The sequence below is a fragment of the Berghia stephanieae genome, chromosome 1, assembly GCF_034508935.2.
Source record: "Berghia stephanieae isolate SIO BIC M18660-M18661 chromosome 1, UCSD_Bste_1.3, whole genome shotgun sequence".
Lineage (NCBI taxonomy): Eukaryota > Metazoa > Mollusca > Gastropoda > Nudibranchia > Aeolidiidae > Berghia > Berghia stephanieae.
In genome coordinates, this window is record NC_088360.1 from 80670805 (window position 1) to 80691221 (window position 20417).

At 36.0% G+C, this 20417-nt stretch overlaps 1 protein-coding gene across 4 annotated transcripts in view; it reads left to right on the forward strand.

Annotated features, from left to right (window-relative positions):
* Positions 1 to 20417, forward strand: part of LOC144958644 (potassium channel, subfamily K, member 16-like) — a 95194-nt gene that overhangs the window by 38962 nt on the left and 35815 nt on the right. For all 4 annotated transcript variants that reach the window (XM_078890751.1, XM_078890776.1, XM_078890767.1 and 1 more), the window contains exons 2-5: positions 4372 to 4641; positions 7536 to 7733; positions 9597 to 9806; positions 14626 to 14751. In XM_078890751.1, coding sequence (XP_078746877.1) covers positions 4431 to 4641; positions 7536 to 7733; positions 9597 to 9806; positions 14626 to 14751 — 745 coding nt within the window. In that variant the 5' untranslated portion in view covers positions 4372 to 4430. The remainder of the gene's footprint in view (positions 1 to 4371; positions 4642 to 7535; positions 7734 to 9596; positions 9807 to 14625; positions 14752 to 20417) is intronic.

Genomic DNA, 20417 nt, shown 5'->3' on the forward strand with positions numbered 1-20417 from the left:
TCACTAACAGGATAGGAAGCGGTACAGAGAGCGTTGAGGTCATCTCTAATTTCACCGCGAAGTGACTGTCTTCTATAAATATCCAAACTATGAGAGGCATTGGTGAGCAAAGCGACTCCATCCAAAATATTTTCCAGTACTTCTTTGTTATCTCCTTTCACCATCTCCATAGCCCTGCAAACAGCAGTGATGCCTTTCATAAGCGATACCTGCACTTTCTGCAAGGATGCGTCCCTCATTCTAGAGGCAGGGATATCTGTTTAAAAACCTCCTCATTGCATTGGACAACCTCTAGTCTAGAGCAATTTGCTGGCACTGGATATTTTTCAGAGAGAGCAGTAATCGTATCCTTGGGCAGACCGTCACATAAAACCTGTGTAACACCAGTTGAAACATTCTCTGCCAGCACCTTCCCTTTCACTTCTGTCCTGCCTACCACATTCTCGAAATATGAGAATGCCTGCTCCATCATCCCTGCATCTCTACTACTGCCTGGCACCATATCAACTGACCGCGAAAGGTCAGCATTACATTCTACATCTTTACTGCCTGACCGCGAAAGGTCAGCATTACTTACATCTTTACTGCCTGATCGCGAAAGATCAGACTCAATGTCATCATTACATATTGGCCGCGAAAGGCCAATATTGACATTAGCATCTTCCTCCTCCATTTCATTAAAACGGTCAAAGGCCTCCTTCATTTGGCTCACCACTGGCACCAATCCCATCAACACACTGAGTTGCTGTTTTATTTCATTAAAGTCCAGTTCACTGCTACCAACGCTACTACTACCAGCACCGTAACTGCTCCCCTCCGTTTTCTTTCCTTTACCTTTCCCCTTCACACCTCTTACACTTCCTTTCCCAACACATTCCTTCTCGCTCGCCCCGTCTTTCACTTCACCACCTCCTTTCCCTTTCTTATCGTCCGCTCGGCTACTCTCGATTGTTTCTTTCTCCATCACTGACTCGGAACCAAAAATGGCGTTCATTGTTTGTAAACAAAGGGACCGAGATGGCAGGCGATAAATAGGTGTTAAACTATTGTTTAAAATTGCACAAGTTTTACGAATATATACACTATCCAGATGAATGAATTCACAACATATAAATTGAACACAATTCCGTTTGAAAATATAGAATAATAATAATATAGAATTTAAATCAAATTGAAGTTGGTGGGCTCCAGTGATCAACGCTAAAGCAACGCTAAAAAGTGATCACGTGACGCAGCGCTTCCTCCAAGTGGCTCCTATCAGCATTAAAGTAGACGGATTAATATGAGACTAAGGTAGCATCTCCAGTTTAACGGCATGTTTGAGACAGAGACTCAAAACCGTTGGATTCAAACCCATTCACCTATTCTGGAGAGAGAGAGAGAGAGAGAGAGAGAGTGAGAGTGAGAGAGAGAGAGAGAGAGAGAGTGAAAGACAACCACTCATACACGATATACGAGTAGACAAATCAATGGATACATAGAGAGAAATAGTTGAATAGTTGAATAGATAACGAGATAGGGATGATTCAGCAAATTCAGAATCTTTGGAAGGTTTCACTTAGCTTACAGTTACAAAATTATTATAGGTATCGTATCAATCGTCTTAATCATCTTTTATAAATATATTCATGAATATGTTTATTCAAAAGATTCAAGTATTCTATTTATTCTAAATATGTTAACATCAAATTTAGATGAAACTCTTTTTATTTTTAGTATTTTTGTTTGTTTTTCTTGGGCTTTCTCGTGGTCAAACCGTACAAAACATTCCAGTGCCAAACGTCTTCATGTGACTTTCTGATTGAGATGTAAAAACAAAGTCAACCAGCTGCGCGTTTGTTTAGAGTACCACGTTCTAATTTTAAAATCCTTCAGTTAATTTAACTGAACCAATGAGGATTGGAGATCAAGACGAAAATGAAGAAGTCCGATCAAGTCCGATAAGATAATTATCGTGTCCTTTTTAAATTTTCGTGAGTTATTCTTATTCTTTTTTAAAATTTATATTTTAAATGGGGGGGGGGGGTTAAATTCATATCTTAGCATGTCTTTACATTGTGCAAAACCAAATAGACGGAGAACGGCCAGTTTTTAGTTGTTTGTTTTTTTTCTGTTTCCGTTGGGTTTTTAGACAATTAAAAACACATGCTCTTAGATTGACTTTGTTCCGAACACCTTTTCATATCTTATTCGTACGTCATTTCTACCTCCTTATGATGTCATTGGAGTGGAAACTTAGGACTCATTTCAAAATCTTTAGAATGTGTCATCTTGATTTGGAAACGTAGGTGTATCAAAATAAGATAATGAAAGTATGACCTTTTCTCTTACTGAAAAATAAAATCTTAACCAATCTTTATAGTCTACCACGTGTTTTTAATTAAAGGAATGCATTTGTCACAGATTCTGTTCCTATAATTTTCTGGACAACTGGGACGTAAACAAAATATCACCATGTCTGATTAAATGACAATTTAATTTTTTTTAAAGCGTTTTAATCATTCCACATGTCATCTGCTTCACTTTAGTTAAATTGAACGCGTGTGTAGTAGTGCCGCGCTGAGGACCGGACCGAGGACCGGTCCCACGGTCTTTTAGCTGTGAACCGTGGTCCAGTCCCAAAGAGGAAGACCGCCGGCGGTCCTCACTTCTTATCACCTTTCAACGGTCTCGCGCCATACTACTTCCCCAGCGATTCGTTGCCTCGGTCCTTTGCCTATCTTCCACCAATCACCACCCATCCCACTTAATTAATCGCACCCACCCCCCTTTGCCATACACTAAACGACACAGACGACCATAGAGGCAGACGACCACCTCCCTCCACTCCGCAAACCGCCCTTTCGTGTGTGAGATGGGGGGAACAGGAGGCGCACGCCTTGGACGATTCCATTATACGGGGTAAATTTCAAAATTTACTACACCATAATGATCGCAATGACAATGATCTATGATGAAGGCATGACCCCTCTTCTCTAATGGGTTATTGTTTGAAATGTATGTGACTACTAAAGATGTGTGTGTGTGTGTGTGTGTGTGTGTGTGTGTGTGTGTGTGTGTGTGTCGAACCTAGCAAGTTGCAAGTCTGATTTTTTGTTTTCTTTTGTCCATCTCTTGTCGCCACTCCTTTCTATCGCATTGTTGTCATTTAAAATAATACAATAATATTAAAATTTCGTTTGGTGTTTTAACTAATCAAGTAATATGAGTTTCATTAGTTTCTTCCGTCCAAAAAAAAACAGTTATAACGTCTGTATTTTTAAAAGGTCCAATAGAATATTTGGGGACCCCGATAGCTCAGTTGATAGAGCACTCTCTTTATACGCAAAGGGCCAGAGATCGATCCCGGGTGCAGTCGATTTTTTTCTGAATCCCTGTCTACTCAGCAATGAATGGGTAGCTGAGTTTGTTAGATCTGGCGAAAAGTCACCATCGACCCCTCTTATCACCTCATCCACCCCCTCTTATTATAACTTCACGTCTCTCTCTTACTCTTCAATGCTCGCTGCCCTCTAATGTGTGTGTGTGTGGGGGGGGGGTAGGAGTTGCGTGTGTGTATCAACGCCACGAACAAGTCGATCAACGCCTTGGGCGATGCCATTATCTCCGTTAATGGGGATAAATTTCAAATTTTATTAAATTATCGAAGTAACAATGAAGTACGGTGAGCAAATAAAGAAGGCATCACCCCTCTTCTCTAATTAGGTTACAATTTGAAATGAGTGTGACTACTCCGTGTGTTTTACTCCTGTAGGCCACGGTTTTCATCGTGTAGCGGTCTTTAACGGTTCAAGAATGAACGGACCGGTCTAGAGACCGGTCCTTGCGGTCTTCATTTCCCAAGGACCGTAGGACCGTGGTCCTTAAGCTTGCCAAGGACCGCCCCGCACTAGTGTGTAGTCTGTCGTTGCTTATAACTTGATAAAGTTACGTTTTACTGTACAAGATGGGAAAGAGGTGAACTGTATTCTTTGATATTGTGTTTGAGAAACATACAAAGGTTCCTTCCTTTCATCTAACGATGGTCTTGTTTTAAAATGCATGTTGTATTATTGCTCCAAAACGCCATCCACTTCGACAAAGTTACAAAAAATGAACAATTAAAAAAATAAAACTAGTTCAGAGTCATCAGGCCATTTGAACAAAGGTTAATTCCGTTTCCTTTAGCGTGTAAATGGCAACAAAATTACTCGAAATTGTCTTATCTGAACGCTGGTTTGTTGCAGAGCATTGTGCTTGAAATGTTATTAATTGCTCTTTACAATCGTCAGAAAAGTGTAAGCTAATGTTTTAATACGCGTAATGCAACAGTCTTGGCACCATCATGTAAGTCAATGAATGATATTAACTCTTACTTTTTATGTCTTTCAGAAAATGAAGAAGGACATCATGATGAGATTGAGCATCGGCATTTAAAGCCACATTCAAGCATGGCTTTGACCTGGCTATACGCTCCAATACGTGTGTCTGGAAGGTTGTGGAAGTGCTTCAAAAACATCATGAAAAGAACTGCCTTCATCGCCTTTGTCTTCGTGACCATTGTGTATATATTCCTTGGTTCCCTTGTATTCCATTACGTGGAAAAGTCCAATGAGAAGGAGGAGAGAAAGGCCTACGCGGTTGACCATAAGAAGTTTTTAGGTAAGCAGACCAACCAATCACATTTCAAATACATATATTAATAGATTGCATTTAGCACATATAGTTCCTTGATCTTGTAGATAATATTTAAAAGAGTGACCCATTACCAGTATCCGATCTGTGTTGTTCATTGTAAAGAACCAACATATAACTGCATGCATCGTAAATGAACAGAAAGAAGAATAATAAGAAGAAGAATTTCTTGTTATACTTTATATAGTTTGAAAAGAAACGAGCTAACGAAACCTATCTTATCATGTTGTAATCTGCGCTTATTGTGAAAGGCAATATTGATGATGCAATCAGGGTTTGTATAGGACTTGAAAAATAAAAATAAAGTCTAATTGATATCAGGCATTTCTGTTTTCGACGTATACATATGTATCATTATCAGGGCAGCAGAAAACACCACATGTGACGAGCTAATTATTCATAGCGGAAAACATGTTTGTCAGGGTGGGTGGGGGTGGGTATTTTAGTTTATTATGAATTGAGACCATATCACTGGGCTATCAGATGGTTAGCGTTATAGTTGCTCTCCATACTTAAATGTTGTCAGACATTATTTGTTGCTATTTTCTATAAAACATTAGTATCATATCTTATGATCTGCGCATGTTATGTGGTCTATTGCTGCACTATCATTGTACCTGTTTTTTGTTTTTTTTGACGTTCTATTCAGAACATTGTTATGTATTATATTGAAGTCAAGTCAATGTGACAAATTTGAATATAATGTTTCTCATCATAAAGGAGACTCAAATCTTTAAAACGGTATTAAATTTTTCTTCTTTACCTTATAGAAGAATTAATTGGATACTTTAAAAGCTTAGCACTTTTTAGTGATTGCAGACTGTCCAATAGATTGAATGAGACTTTAAACTCATTCTTGAATCTAGGCACTAATTAGTAGTGCCGCGCTGAGGACCGGACCGAGGACCGGTCCCACGGTCTTTTAGCTGTGAACCGTGGTCCAGTCCCAAAGAGGAAGACCGCCGGCGGTCCTCACTTCTTATCACCTTTCAACGGTCTCGCGCCATACTACTTCCCCAGCGATTCGTTGCCTCGGTCCTTTGCCTATCTTCCACCAATCACCACCCATCCCACTTAATTAATCGCACCCACCCCCCTTTGCCATACACTAAACGACACAGACGACCATAGAGGCAGACGACCACTTCCCTCCACTCCGCAAACCGCCCTTTCGTGTGTGAGATGGGGGGGAACAGGAGGCGCACGCCTTGGACGATTCCATTATACGGGGTAAATTTCAAAATTTACTACACCATAATGATCGCAATGACAATGATCTATGATGAAGGCATGACCCCTCTTCTCTAATGGGTTATTGTTTGAAATGTATGTGACTACTAAAGATGTGTGTGTGTGTGTGTGTGTGTGTGTGTGTGTGTGTGTGTGTCGAACCTAGCAAGTTGCAAGTCTGATTTTTTGTTTTCTTTTGTCCATCTCTTGTCGCCACTCCTTTCTATCGCATTGTTGTCATTTAAAATAATACAATAATATTAAAATTTCGTTTGGTGTTTTAACTAATCAAGTAATATGAGTTTCATTAGTTTCTTCCGTCCAAAAAAAAAAGTTATAACGTCTGTATTTTTAAAAGGTCCAATAGAATATTTGGGGACCCCGATAGCTCAGTTGATAGAGCACTCTCTTTATACGCAAAGGGCCAGAGATCGATCCGGGTGCAGTCGATTTTTTTCTGAATCCCTGTCTACTCAGCAATGAATGGGTAGCTGAGTTTGTTAGATCTGGCGAAAAGTCACCATCGACCCCTCTTATCACCTCATCCACCCCCTCTTATTATAACTTCACGTCTCTCTCTTACTCTTCAATGCTCGCTGCCCTCTAATGTGTGTGTGTGTGGGGGGGGGGGGGGGGGGTAGGAGAGTTGCGTGTGTGTATCAACGCCACGAACAAGTCGATCAACGCCTTGGGCGATGCCATTATCTCCGTTAATGGGGATAAATTTCAAATTTTATTAAATTATCGAAGTAACAATGAAGTACGGTGAGCAAATAAAGAAGGCATCACCCCTCTTCTCTAATTAGGTTACAATTTGAAATGAGTGTGACTACTCCGTGTGTTTTACTCCTGTAGGCCACGGTTTTCATCGTGTAGCGGTCTTTAACGGTTCAAGAATGAACGGACCGGTCTAGAGACCGGTCCTTGCGGTCTTCATTTCCCAAGGACCGTAGGACCGTGGTCCTTAAGCTTGCCAAGGACCGCCCCGCACTACTAATTAGCAGGTTATAAAGGTCAACTCCTCAGTAGAATGTATAACTCATACTCCAGCCTGTCCATCGTTCTGTCAGTTGAGATACTGGGCTCAAAGGTCACTACCACCACAACTACCACCATCGCCACTACCATCGCCACTACCATCACCACCATCATCATCATCATCCTCCACACCAACAAAATTATCACATTATCATCATCATCATTATCATCATCATCACCATCATCATCATCATGATCATCATCATCATCATCATCATTATCACCATCACCACCACCAACATCCCGATATCACTAACTCAACTCATAAATCAGAAAAATAGAAATTGTTCTTAAGCTCTTAGCCAAGTGAATAACATGCGAGGCCTCGGCAAAAAAGCACTAAACAAATGTGATTACTATTATTATTATTATTATCATTATTATTATTATTATTATTATTATTATTATTATCATTATTATTATTATTATTATTATTATTATTATTTATTATTATTATTATTATTATTATATTATTATTGTTATTATTATCATCATCATTATTATTATTATTATTATTATTATTATTATTATTATTATTATTATTATTATTATTATTATTATCGAGTTTTATCCACACGAAATATTTAATCCAGAAGCCCACAAATGCCTTAGTCAAGAGGCTTTAGAAGAATACTTGGCCCAGGTAATGACAGCAAAATCACGAGGTGTTCCTGTACTTTCCATGTTCTCCACCGGGAACAACGCTACAAATGGTAGCCTGGCAGAAGACGATTCTAATTGGGATATGGTCTCTACTGTCCTTTTCTCCCTTACAGTCGTCAGCACTATCGGTAAGTAAATCATACATTGTCCTGTCTCATTCCCCGTCAACTCATCCCATGTGATTCCGTGTTAACTCTCTCCTTAAAGTTTGAGCTTTTGTATAGCGCAATATCCGCTAAACGTGCTCAAATCGCTTTACAAGGGGTCCCTGGCCAACAGCAACGCTTCACAAGTAAGAAGTGACATGACGCCTGAAAGGCGATATTACATATTTCTTTTTCGATCAACGACGACGCTGTTAACGGCCAGGTAAACATTTTTTTACCTGAGTACGGTGAGAAGATGCGAGTAAAGAGCCTTTTCCAAGGACTCAACGAAGCACCGAGCGAGGCTCGCACCCATGACTTTCTGATTCGAAAGCGAGTGGCATACCACAAGACCACATAGCCGCACAACCGACCGTTTACGGATTTTCCCCAAAACGTCTTTCCCCATCCAACATAAAAATTGATATTTTAAGTTCTCACTCATTGAAGATAGTCACTAATCCCATGGTTATATTATGTGATCCATCGCGTCGATTTTGTCGGAATGAACGGAATAAAGAAGATTGAGTTTATAGTAAAAATGACCAGAAATAGAAAATGAATTTAAGTTGTGAATTTTAAAGACCAAATATTCCTTCTATGAAGCTATTCATTTTGACTTCAATTACATAAGTTAAGCTTCAAATTCAGTTTTAAGCATCAGGCTCACGTTGACATTCTACCGTTTTGTGATATATGATCACATACTATTTTACAATTTCGACTCAGATAAATAATTTTTTTTTAAATCCCTTTATTCATCCCATAGCGGAAAATTGTCTCTCGGGTCTATTTCAAGGGAAGACTGGAATAATTCAGGCGTTAACCGCAGTGCAGCGCCACAAACTGAGCTAGGACGAAGTAACTTGCTCAAGGCCACACACCACAGCGGCGGGTGATCGAATTCGGTATCTTTCGGGTACGAAGTAGCAAAGACCGTAACGCTGAGTCACGCTGCCCACTAAAGAAAGAAAATCTGGCTGTCGTGGATATTGAAAGCACAATGGGGATTCTGGCCCACTTGTATTACATGAAACATAAATTTGGCTCCATCTCCATATTCGTCCATATAATTTATATAGATTTTATTCACAAACACTCTTATTGCGCGTTGTTTTGCATGTCACTGCGATCCTCTTCATCGGCTCTGCCATTCGTTTTCTCTCCTATTTCATTCCTATGAACCGCCAAATCAGCCCCCAAAATGAGTCAATGATGCTTTGCATATCATGTTTCCCTTCCCTAAGCACTATCTTACCTTAGCAATTTTGAGGTATGGCAACAGAACGTTCAGTCTTTGAATCTAATTTTGAATCATCCATAGACATTGTAAAAACGTTATATTTATGTTAGAAAACGGTAGGGGCTGCACGAAGCATGTGATCGTGAAACAACTAACGAAAGAGTGAAAATGGAGAGACTTCGTATGGGAACAATACAGACAATGGACGTTTCGGGTACAAACCCTTCGTCAGCACAACAATACACAAATTAACGTGGAAAATAAATAGAATAAAAGGCAAAATAACTTGTATCGGCCACAGTACCGCACAATCCACCATTTTCCGGATTTTCCCCAAAACGTCATTCCCATCCAACATAAAAATTGATATTTTAAGTTCTAACTCAATGAAGATAAATATACATGTTATACATAATTTTGTTCTGCACAGACAATACAAGTTATTTTGCATTTAAATTTTTTTTCCACCTTAATCGGTGTATTGTTGTGCTGACGAAGTGTTAGTACCCGTTTGTCCATTGTTTGTATTGTTGTATTGTATATACGAAGAAGCCTCTCCATTTTCACTCTTTCGTTAGTATATTTTACCACTGTCTCTTCAGGTTACGGCAATTTATCTCCCAAGACAAATGGTGGCCAAGCCTTTTGTATCATATTCGCTCTAATCGGCATCCCCTTATTTGCCACGTCACTTGTTGGAGTGGGAGAGAGGCTTCAGATTCCTCTGAAGCGTCTCAAAAAATGGAAACCTTGGTATAAGGACAATCCCAAGAAGGACGAACAGCTTAAAACTGGAGTGTTTTTAACATCAGGTAAGATATTAAGGTAATTAGAAAATGACTTAATTAAGTAGAAAACAGGGATTAATTCGTCGATCTTTCAAATAAAATATTTATAAAAAAGGGCGTTTTGTTATTTTAACGCAGATTGAGCAAGTGTTTTTATCTGGTTCACAATTTTAACATGCGTTGGTTTGGAGAGCGGGAAGACCATATTACAATTTATAGACACTGATATTAATCCTACGTAGTCGCTCGAAACTCCACATATGCCAATTGAGAGACACGAATGTGCAATTGTGGAAAAAGACAGATTGAAGCTTCTTGAATCTGTCCTAACATTGAAACAGCAAGATCTGAAAATGAATCGACGACTTCTGACCAAAATGCTTTTATTGTCTGAACTGAAGAATACGTACCGCTATTCCTCTAACCGAACGGGTTCAGCCATTAAGACTTAGTGAGAGGTTAGAATTGTAAAAATAAAGTGCTTCTAGATAATATCATTTTTGCATGCAGAGTGACGCGACTTCTATATTTATTAAGTTTTGATTTAAGTTTTTGATTTTTTTACTCCATTAAAAATCTTGATTATCTTTGATTTTCAGATTTATTTTGCTACAGATGTTTCTTTCAAATCTGTTTTAATCCGCCAGAATTTATTTTTGATCCATTGAGCATCAACTTAAATCTGAGCCTTCAATATGGAATTTTTAAAAGTCATTAAGTCGAAACATATCTTGCAATGCATAAGCCATATTCAAAATTTAAATAAGATAATATGCTTGGCTAATTAGAACAAATTGGATTTTTGTTACGGTTTTCATGACAAAAAAGCATCACTTTAGTGGACAATTTTGTTTTAAAGTTGTGAACACTGAAATCATAATACGCCGATCATGTGATTTTACGTGATACGGCATAAGACCTGGTCCCGTTTTCATGAACGAGGACTAGATTTAGTTATTTACTAGTGTAGTAAATGACTTGCTAATCTTAAACCGAAACGACGCAAGTGACTAAAATTCGGATTTCATGAACGTTTTTAGTCTCGGACTAACTAGTTTCTTCCCTAGAAGTGGCGACTAATTCGGCTGTTTTTAATTTACTTTTGTCATGAAGAATCAAATCACGTGATATTGACTTAGGACTGCTAGACTACAATGGTGTCCATGGTCTATACTAAAGACAATGAAAGTGTCAATGAAACTTAAACAAATTGAACCAAATAAAAAAACACAAACAAACAAAAGAGAAAGTGTGTTCTGATGAATCACATTATTTCAATCAGTTACAAAGCCAGCAGAATAACATTTGTCTCTACTATACTTTCAAATCATATTTTTTTGGTTGTTCTTTGACGCAAATCCTTCGATTTCTAGTCTCCCTTCACTCGCAACTCACAAGCCAATTAGATTCAGTCTTTGTTTAGTTTTTGCTCACAAAAATGTGCATTTTAGACGATTTGAACTCATCTTAAAGTTTTTTAAAGCCAGTGTCACTAACCACAGGACACATTTTGCCTCTGTCATTCATAACTGACGTATTTTCCTTTCGAATCGAAGCTCTCTCGTCTAAAAATAGCTGCTATCTTGTTGACGCTACGACATAACCTAGTAACTAATATCAGTCTAAACGTGTGAAGTCGTGTCTTAGCAAATGACTAAAACTAGGCCAAACTTAGTCCGAAGGTGCCGTGATTTTAGTCTGGGACTTGCTTAGTCAGCTCACATGAAATCCGATTTTTTCAAGTCCTTGACTAAAGTCAGAGATAGATAGAGACCATGCGCTATCTTGCGTTCATGAAAACGGCCCCTGTATTGCAAAAGACAGACTATGTCATAAATTTTCTTCCGCATTTTATTTGATAGTGTGTTATAACAACCTGGAACAAACTATCTTGACCCCATGCCTTTTATCAGACTTGGCAATCCTCCCACTAAAAAAGACAGTACCTAATTCAAGGGGTTATAAAGGTTTATTTATATTTTGCAATTTGGGATGTATTTACACAATAGGTCAGAATAAGTGCAATTATTTTAATCTATGCTTCGTTTTGACATTCTTATCCATCAAAATCGCAATTTAAACATACTGTTGCTCGTATATATATAAGTAATTTTGGTGCAGGTAAGGGACCCTGAGTCTTTAGCAGTTTACAAAAGCCTGATCATTATTAAATGGAAATTATAGGGCACCTTATCCAAGGACGGATATCAAGGGTATTTTACTCAGTGAGTTGTCCTGTCCTAAGTGGAACTAAAATATATATATTGCACCGACTAAAAAATACCGCTCTTCTTGACAATTTGTTCCTTCACGCTATTTTATTGAATTATTGCTGAGATAGAATAAAAAGCAAACGGAGTTTTACATGGGTCCCAAGACAACGGCATCACAAAGCATGTGGGCGAGATATGACGCCTGTAAGACACTTTTATAAATTGTTCGACAAAGATAACATAGTTATCGGTCACGTATTTATTTTACTCCAGAAAAACGGTGAGAACTCAATCTTGCGCCACTCAGAAAGGGACTCGAACTAGAGACATACTGGTCCGAAAAAGGGAGGGTCATAGCACAAGACCTCAAAGTAGAACATACAAAATAACTGCAATACTAATGTATACAACTATTCGTCAACAATATCAACATAATACTGAAAAGAACGATTTAAGTTTATCTATTTACCACTTAACTGTCGTAATCTAAAAAAAAAAAGTCTATTGCAAGGTATCACCAAGGATAAAGACTTACCTCCCTTCATAATTCATACCCATACAGCATATGAAGCCGGAGTGTAGCCCTGTATTAGAGTTAGAGCGTTAATCGGAGAGTTAAATTGTTTGCTAAAATTTTAATGGAGCTCTAGCCCATCGCAAAGATTCAACAACTTCGTAGGGGTGGAGGGGAGGGGGGGGGGGGAGGTCAGAAAACCATATCGTGAATAATACTCTGAAGCCCAGTCCTCTGTTTGTGAGTCAACTTTTCATTTCAATATGAAATTTTAAAAGATCATTAAACTCTTCAAATGCACTATCATGACTCCCAATTAACACAGAATTGGTCAATAGTAAGGGCAAGTGGTTTATCCCGCATTATAAATGAGTGACACATTAGAAGCAGGCACTGGTCTAAGATAAAGATATGAATTTATCTTTATCTCGCATTATAAATGAGTGACACATTAGAAGCAGGCACTGGTCTAAGATAAAGATATGAATTTATCTTTATCCCGCATTATAAATGAGTGACACATTAGAAGCAGGCACTGGTCTAAGATAAAGATATGAATTTATCTTTATCTCGCATCATAAATGAGTGACAAATTAGAAGCAGGCACTGGTCTAAGATAAAGATATGAATTTATCTTTATCCCGCATTATAAATGAGTGATAAATTAGAAGCAAGCACTGGTCTAAGATAAAGATATGAATTTATCTTTATCCCGCATTATAAAAATATTAAAAGATGTGTATGGAACTACAGGACAAAATAATAAGTACAACACAAAGAAAGAGACATCTAAAAAAATATAGAGGTCTTTCTGGACTGGGGATCAAATCTCAGACCTCCAAAATGGTCAGACTACCATTTCACTATAGAGGTTATCCGATTTAATGCTTTATTCTTCACAAGGGTACCCGTTTCCGTTGTGAACCCTCGTCTGTATCATACTGAACAAAACATTAAACACGAGAGGACGAAGACGAAGACATTAGAGAAGCTCCATTTTAATTTTCAAAAATCAAAGCTAGAGCATTTATATAGACCAATATCAACTAAACGTGCTCAAAGCGCTTTACAAGGTGTTCCTGGCCAACAGCAACACGTAACATATAGAACGAGATAGACGCCTGTTAGGCGATATTATATTTTTTTGACAGAGACAACGCTGTTAACGGCCAGGTACTCATTTTACTTCTGAGTACGGTGAGAGAATGTTAGTAAAAAGCCTTTTCCAAGGACTCAACTATGCGCCAAGCGAGGCTCGAACCCAGGACCTTCCGATCCGAAAGCGAGTGTCATACCACAAGACCAAATAGCCGCATCAAAGTGACAAGTTAAGAAGGCCGTGGTTTAATTTTTTTTTAATCTGAAAAGTTGAATATGGAAAGGTTTTCAAAGTTATTTGAATACAGGTTTTGACTATATTTATTTGTCGCCTTTTATTTAAAGATCATCGATTTTTAATATAAAAAGGGTTAACATGAAAGACTGACACTGTATGTTGAACGAAATTTGGTAAGGACTTTACGTTGGAGAACGTGGACATTTTAGTCATGAAACATTATTGAATGACCCTCTGTCCAGTTAATATGACGACTATCACACGAATCCAGCAATACGAATTTAGCTTTTTCTTTGTAAAGAAATACGTATTAAGGATTGTATACAATTATTTAGCAATATCGGGAATTATGCTGACCCCAGAGTCAAAAGACGGAGTCTACTTGATATTTCCTCGAGGTCAATAAGTTACCGAGTTTGATTTTTAAAAACGTAATATAATACCACATTCTCAAAAATAAGAAAATTTAAGAATATAAAATGATAAAATTGAATGGAATATAACGTCGTATGCGCACCATATCATCAATCACTATATCTATTTATCTGCCTCGTATTTTAATCCAGTTCACTGCTGTATCCTCGCACGGTTCCAGGTTTTAGACTTTTTGCCAAGATGAGGGCCATTTAAATCGATCGATATTTGAAGGACGAGTTTGTAGGCCAAATTTTTAAATACGTAATTGGCACTTAACTGGTTAATATGAATGTAAAAGAAAGGGAATGTTGTATTAATGTTATATACATTCTTTTGTAACTAGTATTTTCATTTCTCACCTAGGTATGTGCTTACTCATTTTCATCCCATCGTTCGTGCTCTCAAGGACAGAAGATTGGAGTTACATTGAAGCCTTGTACTTCTGTATCATCACATTGACCACTGTGGGGTTTGGTGATTATATACCAGGTAGGTCATGGATGATTGTATAATGGTGGTGTTCGTGGTGATTTTGAAGTGTAAGAGGTAATGAAGATGATGATGATGATGATGATGATGATGATGGTGATGATGATGATGATGATGATGATGAGGAGGAGGAGGAGGATGACGACGACAACGACGATGAGGACGAGGATGATAATTATGATGAGAATGAGGATGTCCGGGGTAATGGTGATAGAGGAAGAAAAAGAAGAAGATGATGATGTTGGTAATGATGATGATGATTATGATGACGACGACAACGACGATGATGATGATAAAGATGATGATGATTAAGTTGATGATGATGATGATGATGATGATGATGATGATGATGATGATGATGATGATGATGATGATGATTGTGGTGGTGGTTGTGGTGGTAATAGTGGTGGTGGTGGTGTTAATGACCCGAGGAGATGGTGATGATTTTGATGATGATATCAATATAGTAAGAGGAGGGAAAGGAAGATATGTGAAAACAATGTTTGAGAATAAGGATTAGTTGAAGTGACATATCATTTTAAACATTGCTAAAATGCACATCATTATAAATTTCTCCTGGTTGTTAGTTGTTAGGCCTTTTTGGTTTAGAGTATACTTCACTTTAAATCGTGATGACATCATTAAATGTGCAGCATGGACTGTCAGCTAGCAATCAATCTGTGGATATTTTAAATGTGTCTGATTACTTTATTGCTGAAAAGGATCGAGGTTTGCTATCATTTGGGGTTCATTGGACACCCGGGGAGCTTTACGGTCAATGCACAATAATTAAGCACACTTTTGTGTAAACCCGCGTTTACAATTTTTTATTCCGTTATTTCGCTTTCGTTTTTTATATTATCTTGGCTACAAAACTTTTACTTCAAATATTTATCGATTGAGACATTTTATATCTGACTTGTCAAAAACTGTCAAATCCTATGTAAAAGTCAAATGGCCAAAATGAAAATAAACAACAACTCAATTTGTCAGATTACTGTACTAACGGTCTTTGCTAGGTTTAGTTATTTGATATTATATTTGTCTGTAAAAAACAAAACGATGATGATGATGATGGTAATGATGATATGATTTCATTATTATTATTATTATTATTATTATTATTATTATTATTATTATTATTATTATTATTATTATTATTATTATTATTATTATTATTATTATTATTATTATTATTATTATTATTATTGTTATCTGATTTTTTTTTCATATTCTAATATTACTTTTTCTAGAGGGGACAAGTTTAAGATTTTTGTCTCTAGATGCAAAACAAACATAAGACAAAACTGGTTCGGTATTCGTATTGTTCAGAAATGGAACAGTTTGAAATTTGAAACAAAGAATGCAAAATCTATGGATTATTTCAAGGTGTTAGTAGACAGGGAATTATATGATGGGAGATTTATATATGACGAATAATACTTGTTTGCTCTGCTGTTGACATGGCTTTCAATCTTGTATGTATGTATTATGCATTATTATATTATTATGGTTATCTTCTATACGCGTGTGTATGTGTGTGTGTGTGTGTGTGTGTGTGTGTGTGTGTGTGTGGTTGTGTGTGCGCTTTGCATGTCACGGTTAAAGATATATGTTTGTACACCACATGAGTACATTTAAGTTGAAATACTATCTTTACCACGTGTATCGTTATTGTAATATTTAATCAATAGATTTATGGCATTACTAATTAATATTAAGGGCATTCAAAGGATACCACATGTTATGTTATGTTATGTTATTATTATTATTATTATTATTATTATTATTATTATTATTATTATTATTATTATCATCATCATTATTATTATTATTATCATCATCATCATTATTGTTATTATAATTATTATATTATTATTATTATAATTGTTATATTATTGTTATTATTATTATTATTATTATTATTATTATTATTATTATTATTATTATTATTATTATTATTATCATTATCATATTCTTCCTTCTTCTTCTTCTTCTTCTTCTTTTATTATTATTATTTATTATTATTATTATTATTATTATTATTATATATTATTATTATTATTATTTATTATTTATTTATTATATCATCATCATTCATTATTATCTATTATTTTATTATTATTATTATTACTTTTATTATCATTATTACCATTATCATTATTATTATTATTGTTATTATATTATTATTATTAATATTTATTATTATTATTATTATTATTATTATTATTATTATTATTATTATTATTACTATTATTATCATTATTACCATTATCATCATTATCATCATCATCATAATCATGATGTTGTTGTTGATGATGATAATGATGATGACGATAACGATGACGACGACGACGATGACGACGACGACGATGATGATGATGATGATGATGATGATGATGATGATGATGATGATGATGATGATGATGATGATGATGATGATGACTGTGGCGATGGAAATTCAACGGGTATTTTCCATACCTTACGGTGACAGCAGCATCTGTTAAATTTGTGGACAACGAAACTATTTCCCCCCTTGTCGAGTATGGTATTTCACACCTCTTTGCCAAAAAGATCTAATCCACCCGTGTCACTCACGCACCAGACAATGAAAATTGAATAGGTGTTAGCATCTGGAGATACATTCAAATCCACTCCGTACACCAGCTTTGAAACAAAGAAGCCAGGGAATCGAGGAGAGCTTCGCTTAAACCCTATTTAACCACGTACATTGAACCGAATCATTGTCTTCAATAATTAACCTTCCAAGAAAAGGACGCTGCCTTTTATACTACTAAGTGGTGTACTATTGAAAAAAGAGGTGAGTGAAAACATTGATTTTTTAAAAAAGGTTCTTCTGATCCACATACAACATTATCTGCCTAATCTTCATATACCCTATGATTGTATTATTATGACTTTCATATGCCATGTGTCACTATTACTTGGATTTATGTAATTTGATCATACATTACATTATCGTTGTTTTATCTAGACTAGTGAAGTCTCATAAAGTTCATGAGCCCGGTGTAATTATCATTTGTTTCTAATTATGATGCTATATGGGCGCTAGCATTATTTATTTTATTTAGAATATTTATGAGTCCATTTATTCTTATAACGGTCACGCAGTAGACTATTTAACTGTAATATTTATAGGCTTGTTTAGCCGTATATGTCAGAACCTATGTGGTAAGTCTAATTTAGATTAGCGTTGAACCAAACATTATCCTTATCGTAAGCTTGGGACTTAATTACTACTAAATATTAATATACACGTAATTATCAAAATGTAACAGTGTCTGGGGGGAAATCTGACGCCATGTATATAAATATATCTATCATATCAAACCAGATTGTAACCCCTTCATATACTGGAATATAAAGAAGAATTCCCGCCTGACATCATTGCATTAGCTTGACACACAGCACTTAGAACCAGAGAGACGGCCAGACCGGCTAAGAACATGTGCTTCCACAAGCTCTTAGCAAAAAAATAAACAAATACCGTGGCTATGTTTAAGTGCTTAATGATGTCATACAACAAAAATATGTAAATACGTACATTAATACTTATAAACAGAATAAATCAGACTAACCTTTATTATCAAATATAAGTAATATGGGACTGGAACTTGTTTTTTTTATTCATTATTCATTTTATTGTAGCCGTTATACAGCCATTACCTATTGCTCTTTATTATTATCATTTATTATGTACCGCGGGAAATCATATCATTTACAGATATTATTTTTTTGTAAGCTAAACTAATAGGGCGATTCTACGGGTGTAGAAGCTGACTGCCTATGTAAAACGCCCGAGTGATCGGAGCATTATCACAAGAAGTCTAATTTTAAAAAAATAATAAGATCTAAACTCCACCTTAAACCACGCATGACAATGACGACGACGACAATGATGATGATGATGATGATGATGATGATGATGATGATGATGATGATGATGATGATGATGATGATGATGATGATGATGATGATGATGAAATGTCGGTTATTATTGAAGACGAACGTGGCACGATCAAACCTCAATTACATTAATTGATCAATGAGTGAGATCAAAAATTCAATTCGTACATTTCCAAAGATTCACCGGAATTGATTAATACGTTCTTTGATGTTTCATTTATTCTCCCATAATTAGGCAATACGGAACCGTTTCATTTCATATGGTATAAGTTGCCTGTTAAATACACTCTTACAATAAACGCCATTGCCAAAATGCAATTACTCATCATACCTAAATTAAGTCAGTAAAATGGGATTATTGGTATTTTTCGATGGCTTTTGTTTATATGATTGTCACCATATTACTTAATTTATACGAATCAATTACTTAATTCAGTCACATTAGAATTATAATCGACACGGAAACTGTAAGGAAAGGCTTATTCAAACGACAATGAAATGTTTTAGATATGTGTCCAAAGACGAGCAACAAAGATATTGCAAATATGTTTCACGAGGAAAGATTAACATTTCTAGCTCTTCCAATTTTAAAATACAGAAGAAAGAGGAAACAGAAGAAAGAAGGGTGACCGTATACTATTATCAATTTTTTCAACAGTTATGATCAAATTGATTATAAAACGTTTTCAGGTACGTTTTTCTCCATGTACAATTTACGCTCCGAGACAAAAACTAAATTTTTATCACACATTGTTGTACAACTGTTTGTCAAAACTATTACTTTAAGGACAATTAGACTGTCTAATACATCGAACAGTTGTAAAGTCATAACCAAAGACTCCAAATCTATGCTATGATATATCGTTTTAAAGTGCCATTGATATGAAGCTCCCAACTTAAATTATTGTGTATTTGATAAAAAAAATGTTTAGTATTGAATTTTTATTGCTTCGCATTGCTACCCTCGAAATAGAATGATCGTATTCGGTAATTTCTGAAATCTACTTTTTTATGTGACTGGGTATTGAAGGGTCTTTTGACCCAAGCAACCCTTATTTTGATATCTTGTGTTTTGTTTGTCAAATTATTATATCACCATCTAAGTTTTCATAAGCTGGTAGCATGATTTAATTGTGCTACCATATAAATAAAGAACTCCTTTTCGCCAAACGAAATATAGGTTCATCGATATTTTTAGGAAATATTTCTGTTAACACAAACAGTATGCAAAAACCACTACATACTACTTGAATTTTCAATTGCAACAAGCGACTCACGAATTTTATCGGTTTTAGTTTTCATCAAAGCGAGGGAAATAATAGCAATTGATTGTTGCGATCTGTACGTTAGATGTATCGGTATCGCTGCTTTCATCACAGTGGTTATCCAAGGCAACAGTTGTCAGAACTTTGTGTATTTGGTTACAAAAACTGTATCATGGTCACTGAAGACGTTCATTCCAAATGTTAATTTAAGCATAGTGATTTATAGCATGATGATCTCTCCTGTCAAGAGGCTATTATATATAGAGCATTCTATTTCTATTACTTATACTATTGGAGATCCCAAATTTGCGGGAAAATTTAGGCTATTATGAACAGACACTCGTCTATATTAATTATTTTGCTACTGTATTGTAAAAATTAACTTAGATCGAGACAAATCTTTTGACCCATCGACGATCAAAATCGGTCCAGTAATAAAGTTTGTAGATGGACGGGAATGAATCTAGGATTTCC